Source organism: Phalaenopsis equestris, unplaced genomic scaffold (assembly GCF_001263595.1).
Source record: "Phalaenopsis equestris unplaced genomic scaffold, ASM126359v1 Scaffold000272, whole genome shotgun sequence".
Taxonomy (NCBI): Eukaryota; Viridiplantae; Streptophyta; class Magnoliopsida; order Asparagales; family Orchidaceae; genus Phalaenopsis; species Phalaenopsis equestris.
Window position 1 is genome coordinate 1,036,145 of NW_018164714.1, and position 8,440 is coordinate 1,044,584.

The window sequence follows — 8,440 nt, forward strand, 5'->3', positions numbered from 1 at the left end:
TCTTCAAGTAATAAAATCTTCTGCAACTCCGTGGAAGTAGGTAATTTGTCAAACCTAATCTTCTGCAACTCCGTGGACGTAGGTAATTTGTCAAACCCCGTAAATCTGTGTGTTCCGCTGTGTTGTTGTTTTCTTGTGTGAATTCTTCTCGTTCTATTTTTCGCTTCGTCGTCGATCGTTCTCCTATTTTATATATATATATATATATATGCCACAACAACTGGTATATCTCACTACAATTATATCATATAAAAAAGCTAACCAACAACCAAATAATGCAACTAACATTTTGGCAAGTGATATGTTTTACTAATTGTAGATATCTTCACCATTCAATATCTATTAAAGTGGATTCTATCATTACAAGTGCCTAAAATTAGGCTAATAATTACAAATCCTTAATCAGGTGAAAAAATAATCAGCCAACTGAAGGCATGTGATTCAAAAAATTAAAAAATAATAATAAATAAAAACTAGCAAAATTTGAATTAAATCTTCCTAATGTTTACTTCGAATTCAATTTTGCAATGGGGAACGGATGTAGAATATCGAGCAATTTTGAAAGAGCCAAATACGAGTCAAGCCTGAGCTTTTTACAACCCTAGTTGTTCGCGTTCGACTTGCTTACTTAACGAACGACCCGAACATGAGCTATTTGCAAACAAAGAGCTTTTTTGACAGCCCTAAGCATTATATGCATACAACAATAGTTAATTTAATAATTTGATGACAGTATTGACTACAAGTAGAGAGAATATGTTAAATAACCATAAATAAAATGCTAATGAACAGCAAATGCAAAGTTTAAGTCAAGTGAAGTTCATATTTTAGAGAAATTTGAACGTTCCGTTGACAACAGAGAAAAGAATTAAATGTTAAGATAATCTTTGCATGCAGTAAATAAGTCAGTAGTATTTCTTTTCCCCCAGTTTTCTACTTTTCTAGAGCTTCATATAAAACTTCATCAGTAGCAGATAATAGTTTAAGCTAGCATGCTTGTTTTGGCTGAGCTGCAATTATTATAAGAAAAAGAGGTGTAATGCAGCAAAAATTTGAAGCTAGAAAGACAAAAATTCCCATAATACCATAAAAAATATATATATATGTAGATCGAGAGCAAGCGAGAGACCTCAATTATACCCCTTTCTGGCCCTGTGGGTAAAACACCATAAGGGAATAGATAAAGATTTAACCCGACTGCTTCAAATACATCTCTAAGTAGATAAATCACTTGGAGTGCAAGAACATCTTGTCTACAATCATCACCAACCTGTTAAATATAAAATATAAACAGAAAAAGTAATTTTGAAGGTAACAATGACAAGAAAGAAAATACACAGATGCAAATTTTCTAGAATTTCAACATAGAGCAAGGCTTGGACTAGCACAGGTAACAATGACAAGAAAGAAAATACACAGATGCAAAGTTTCTAGAATTTCAACATAGAGCAAGGCTTAATAACTGTTGCCACCAGAAACATTGTTTCAAATACAACGGTACATGTCATGCCACCTAGCTTATTTTTTATTGGTTCATGCAGTAGAGGGAACGGACTAAGATAAAATCCACCTGATTAAGTTGATGCATTACAGTTAACAAGTTGGGAAAATAAAAGGTTTTCGTGGGCCAACAAAAGTAGTCAACCAAGGTTAAAAAAATTTCTCGAAATTTTAAGATCTCGTTTAAGTTTTTCCACATTTTTTCATGTTTCAATCATTTCTATTTTGTTGGCTTGACTTATCTTTTTTTTACTTTTACATAATATTACAAAAACAAAAAGTCTTTATCCTACTAAGTGGGGTTGGTTACATGAATCCTTTTTCCTTCATTGTGTCCTAATGAGTGTCATATTTTCATGTAATTTTAATAAATTCAGATCATTTTTTATATAACATGCCAAAGTCTTGTTAGTTCTACCTCTACCTTTCTTAGCATAAGTCAAATCTAAAACATCTACCCTCCTAGCCGGATCATGAGATGGTCGTCGTTCAATGAGAACAAGCCATCTAAGACGACTCCCTCTAATCTTATCTTCCATTGGAGCTACACCAACCCTTTCACAGATGCATTCATTTCACATTTTGTCTCTGAATGTCAAGTCACTCACCACCTGAGCATTCTCATCTCAGAAAAACTTAACTATGTTTTATGCTTCTCTTTTATAGGCTAACAATTTGTGTCATAAAGCATTGTAGGTCTCACCACCATCTTATAAAATTTTCCTTTAAGCCCAAATGGTACTTTTCTATCACACAATAGGCCCAATGCATTCCTCCACTTCAACCATCCCACTTGATCCAACTAATAACATCACCATCTATATCACCCTCACTTTGGACAATAGACCCAAGATATCTAAAACGTTCACCCCTTTTACATGAAATTAAGTTTCATTTAAAATGTGTTAGGATTAGAATTAATTTCATATAGGATTAGATTTAATTTTAAAAAATTAACCCTTTGTAATTTTATTTTTATAAATGGGAAGTTATGGCTTATACTTAGTCATTGGCTATGGATATCCAATCAACAAAAAAATTTATGAGATCATATGAGCATTCTAATCCAAGTTTTTCATGTGAATGACTACAAAATATGTATGTGGAGATCACATCTACCCACTTCGATCTCGTCCATGAAATTTTCTTCTCTTACAAATTACTTTTGCTCAATAGGACACAATGGAGAAAAACGATTCATGTAGCTGACCCCAGTTAATGGGATAAAGGCTTGTTGTTTTTGTAAATTACATACCAATTTGAAACTGCAAAAAGGCAATCAAAAGGAAGTAAACCCATAAATTGGATCCCTCTAATAGACTACAAAACACCAGTTCATCATCTATATCAAAAGACCCTTTCCTAAATTGCAAGCATTATGTGAAACCTCATGTGAATCGAGTCTATCTACTAACTGCAACCTCTCATGATTCATTCCCTTTCATCTCTTGCATCCAAATTTGTTGCACAGCCATGATATAACCAAAAACAACTTGCTCGCATTGCAGCCGTATTCTTCCTCCACACCACTATTTCTCACTTTCTAGTGCTCAAAAGGACCACAAATTAATTTGAGATCATTCAACCAAATTATCTTGCAAAAGTGAAGTTTTCATAGATCAACCAAAAGTAGTCAAACAAAGTTATATAAGAGCTAAGCAAAACTAGTTTCAAGACTTCTAAAGCACACATTAATTTTTTGTCAAATTTATTTTATTTTAATTTGATTAATTTTATTAAACTCTAGTATCTTCATTTGGATAATATTAACTTTCAGATTGATTTTAAACATGATTAAATATACATTAGATTTTTTTGGGAAGGCTAGCAATTTCTAGTATGGGCTACAGCGTCGATTGCCATTTTTAAATTTTTTAGCCATATTATTTTAATCATATTTCTACGAAAAAGGGATCTAAAAATTGTAATTGCATATTTTTTTATTAATGAATGAAATAAATTTTGAGGCCAATTGGTTATTCCACACTTGTGATCCAAGCAGTGTATGTATAGTTCTACTTTAATTTCTATACATTTCAGTATTAAAGCTAAAATCTAGTTATTTTGATCTCAAATTAGATTTCATAACTTATTCAGCCAACAACTGACCATCATATGGCCTCTTGATCTGAGCCTACATTCACCTGCAACAAATCAGTCTTTAGTCACAAGGTTCACAATCATTATTTGCTCAAGCATGCATGTGCTTCATCTACTCCCAAGTCATTGTATTGCCTCCTATGACATTGTATCTCTCGCTCATTCTCTCAATGAACTAGCAACACTCACAATGAATCATACACACAACATCCTCAAGTTAAATCGAATGTGAATAGTCCACCATTAGGTCTTACATTTCTTCCACGCTAAATTGTGTTCATATAATCCTACAAAGGCACACATTCCATCAAGCTCATCATCCATAATCCAAGCTCATTGCTCGTGCCACATCCAGATGCATCAACTTTCTCAATGATGCATGCATAGCATTGTTCATTAGGATTGAAAAAAGTTTATTTCTCCAGAACAGCTCATATTCAACTGGCATCTTAAGGTAGTATGCCTAGCTTGAATAACGAGTTTTTTTTAAATAGGCTTTACTTAATCGTGTTGGGTTTATTAACTGTTCATACCAAAATCACACACACACACACGTGGGTGGTTGATATGTTATTGCATAGGAATTGGGTGGTAGGAAATCACAATCAATCTTGCATTCTAGATTTTAAAAGGAATTTTTAACATTTTAAAATTTCTTATAGTTCCAGCCAAACATTAGCCGAATGAGCTTATTCAGTTAGAATAAATCAATCACAAGCATGATATTTACAAGCAAACATTAGCCTTTGAAGAAAAAAAAATTCAAGCAAATCAAAGACGAATATATCTGAAGAACAACATGCTTAAACATCTATTATCGATCACAGCACAAGCATCCCTTCAATATAAATAATGTGATGAACATGCCTCTTGCAAGTATTAAATTGAGAATAAGAATGAAAATAAAAATAAAAACATGATATTAAATAGCATAGTAAATGAAGAATAATTTCTATTATTCATGATCACTATTCCAAACAGTATTAATGATTATGTTTTCAGTACTTGTAAGTATTAAAGCATGTTTATTTATTTCTACTATTCATGCCAATCACCAACTGACATGCATGTTACTATTTTTTATATGTTGAATCATATTTTAGCCTTATTTATCTCACTGGTGTCTAGCTTTCCAAATACCACTGTATTGCTTTTCAAGTTGTAAGTAGCAAATAAACCATTAACTAAGTGACTTGCCTTTTGTATAGCTTTTAAATGTAAATTTTTGGATGATTGTAGAAAACTTCTAGGATATGTATGATTTTAAAATTAGGTATTTTTACAAGTTCTATATTTTATTTGAAGATTATTTATGCAAACTTCCCAAATTATGAGTAATATCAATGATTATTAGAAGATCTGAAATGTAAAGATTTGCATGTTATGATTTAATAAGACCAATTCTCTACTCGCATGATTATGATAAGTACACATCAGGATTAGTCTTAGTAAAAATGTGTTTGACTAAAACGTCCCCTCTATTACATTTCAAGATGGCTTGAGGGGTTGACTCAGGTGTGATATAGCTAAAAAAAGCTCTAATAGGTTTCTTCACCACCATCGTCTTAAGTTTACAAAGGCACTCTATTGTAGGTTTCTTCACCACCATCGTCTTAAGTTTACAAAAGCACTCTATTGAAGACAAAGAGCGTAACATATCATGAAGGTTAATTCTACCTATCATCTAAGGAAGTTTGTGCTTTGGATATCATTCTTGTTATTATAGGCACACCATAAAGTAAACAAATAATTATCTTCAGGGCAAGCATGTCTTTTATTTAGATAATCCTTCTTTCGACAATAAAACAATCCATCACCACTTTTAATATCTTTTCCCAAATAAACATGATTTTGATTATAATTCCTACCCTCCTTTTTAGGATTTTTTGATTATGCCATTAAAATGTTGCCTCTAATTATAGGGATCATTATCATTCTAGAACAAAGATAATTTTATTATAATTATGACAATAATGGTCTCCCTCTTCATCATTGAAGATATTAAAAGGTTTCCGCAACAACAAAGACATTTTCCACCAATCCAATGCAATCAGTACACGAGTTTCATAGATTCATTTCACCTCACAAGTTTAAAAGTCTTTTTAAGTTCAAGATAAAATTCAAAAAGTTTCTGTTATTCCTACTCGTGATGATGATCTTTATGATGATGTTTATGATGAAACTTCTATTACATTATGATGAATACTCTTAGGAGAAGCCTTATGATGGTAACTCTTACAAATGATGGATTGGAACCATAAGAAAATGATGGGCAATCAACATTATAATTTACTATTAAGTGTAAAGTTAAGATGTTCCTAAATTTTGAGAAAGTTGATTAGAATGAGATAAAATTTCTACAAACTGTGTTCAAATACCATATCCCAAAATTAATCTTTTACAACGGCTTCTTATAATGATTCCAACTCCAATTCACTTGCCACTATCAGGAAACCTAAACTATTTTAGATGATTATAATTTACTCCATTCACACCTACTAAACAATGCGATGCATACCACTACCTCCATCACCTAGTCCATTGTTGGTCCACATTGTAAGGATGAAGTGTTTCAAATTTGGATCTAATCAGCATTTAAGCCTCCAAATCTAAGTGTTCTTTAGACATTTTTCTCATAGTCCACACTACTGCGTGGTCGCCTTGATACCGGAGTAACCCAAATCACGGTAAAAAAGTAAATATGATTACTACAAAATCAATAAACAGTTACAACCCAAACACAAAAGGGAAAAATACAACTAATTTAAAACACTACTCAACTAAGGGCGTGGTATGACCCGCCTGGGACTTAAAATTAACGAAGGAGGTGACAAGCAGTCACACCGTGGAATTAAATTTTCTATTATTTTATTTCTATCACTAACATATTAATATTCAAATATTCATTGGAAAGTGTCACTAAATAAAGCAATTTAAATAATTTATTTCTATCACTAATATATTAATATTCAAATATTCATCGGAAAGAGCCACTAAAGAAAACAAATTAAACAATAATTAAAGATTTTAGCTTTCTAATTGTTGGTCTACTTTCTGTACATATTAGCTCCCATAAGATTTATTTTATTCAAAAGCTTAAAATTTGAATAAAAAAACACTGAGACAACATAATGAGTTTTCTAAAATAACCCAGTAGAGCAATCACACTTTTAAACTACAGTAATTCAAAAAAAATAAAACAAAATGTATTTTGGACTTCCATGTTTCACAAAAGAAGATCTTATAATAATCTCATATATATGTTCATCACATTTATTCAATTGAAATAACTTAAACTCCAATATGCATTAACTTTAACCGTGCAATTTTACTTTTAGTTCATGTTATTAACATTCACATCTCTTAAAAATACTGTCAAAACAAATCCTAACACACCCCTGACTAATATTATCTCGTCGACATAGTGGTTCGTGATATAATTTACACGATTGTTTGAGGTGAAAAGGTGTCTACTCGCTCTTGGTTAATATTCTCTCATCAGCATATTCATTAGCGATCTAAATATCACAATTATCTAAGGTGATAATATCTACACACGTAGGTACTCTGGTGCCCCCTGTTTGTGTCATAAGAGGGTGAACACATTCTCTTAACATACACATACAAGCATTCATATATACATCACTTCATTTTTCATATCATATATTTTTTTCCTTATGAAATATTTAACCTCTATTTACTAATGAATCAATGTAATCTTATCAAATTTATAAGTCATGCAATAAATTGATATATGCATCTATATTAGAATCAATATATTGTGTATTCATAAAACTTCAATCTAAAAAAATATAATGTAAATGTTTAACATGAATAATTTTCATATCTAACAATATAAAGAATTTGTTATAATCTAATCTCACTAGAATATAGTATAGAATATGAACAAAATCAAACATGCATTTAAAAATAATAAAAATTATTGAAATTTAGAAATATTATTACTCATCTTAACCTTTTTTTGCTTCTCTCACTAACTCCATATCTGCAATCTTAGAGATTCAAAAGTTCTTCAACTTTAATTGTTGTTATAAAATAATATTTCAGTAAATATTAATTAAAATTAAACAAATCAAATTTTAGCTTTAATTAACATATACATTATCCTTCAAAGTGATTCACTCCTCGATCTAGAAACTAAATCCCTCTTTCTTCAATAACTTCCTAATTTTAAATATACTTAATAATAGAGCTGTAAAAAAAGTTTATTGTTCGCGAACAACTTGTGTTCGGCTCATTCGTTAAGTAAACAAGCTGAAAACAAACAAATTTTTAAAGCTCGAATTATAAACGAGTCGAACACAAACAACACTTTGTTCGCTTGTGTTCGGCTCATTTTAGCTCACGAACAAATTTTTAAAGCTCGAATAATAAAAGAGACGAACATGAACAACTCTTTGTTCGCTCATGTTTGGCTCGATTTAGCTCAAAATTAAAAATATATATAATTATTTATATAATAATATATTACATATATTATTTATATGATAATACATTATATATATTTATATCTAAGTTTAAATTCTAATAGCTCGTGTGGTAATGTGGTTATATTTTTTTTTTTCATACATTTGGTCCATGTTGGAATTTAACAATTTACATCTTTTTTTTCAATTTAATATTAACGAGCCAATTTTGAGCCGAACACGAGCTGAACACGAATGCAAATATTTAAATCAAACAGGGCACCAACACACTGTTCACGAGCCAATTTCGAACACGAGCAGTTTCGAATGAGTCGAACACGAGCCAAGCCAGACCTCGCTCAAGCTCGGCTCATTTACAACCCTACTTAATATTAACACAATGAATTATATAT

At 31.0% G+C, this 8,440-nt stretch overlaps 1 protein-coding gene across 2 annotated transcripts in view; it reads right to left on the reverse strand.

The window, feature by feature from the left end:
- Positions 1 to 8,440, reverse strand: part of LOC110024738 (phosphatidylinositol 4-kinase alpha 1) — a gene marked incomplete at its 5' end in the record, with an annotated part of 92,269 nt that overhangs the window by 8,835 nt on the left and 74,994 nt on the right. For both annotated transcript variants that reach the window (XM_020724878.1, XM_020724877.1), the window contains 1 exon segment: positions 1,130 to 1,270. In XM_020724878.1, coding sequence (XP_020580537.1) covers positions 1,130 to 1,270 — 141 coding nt within the window.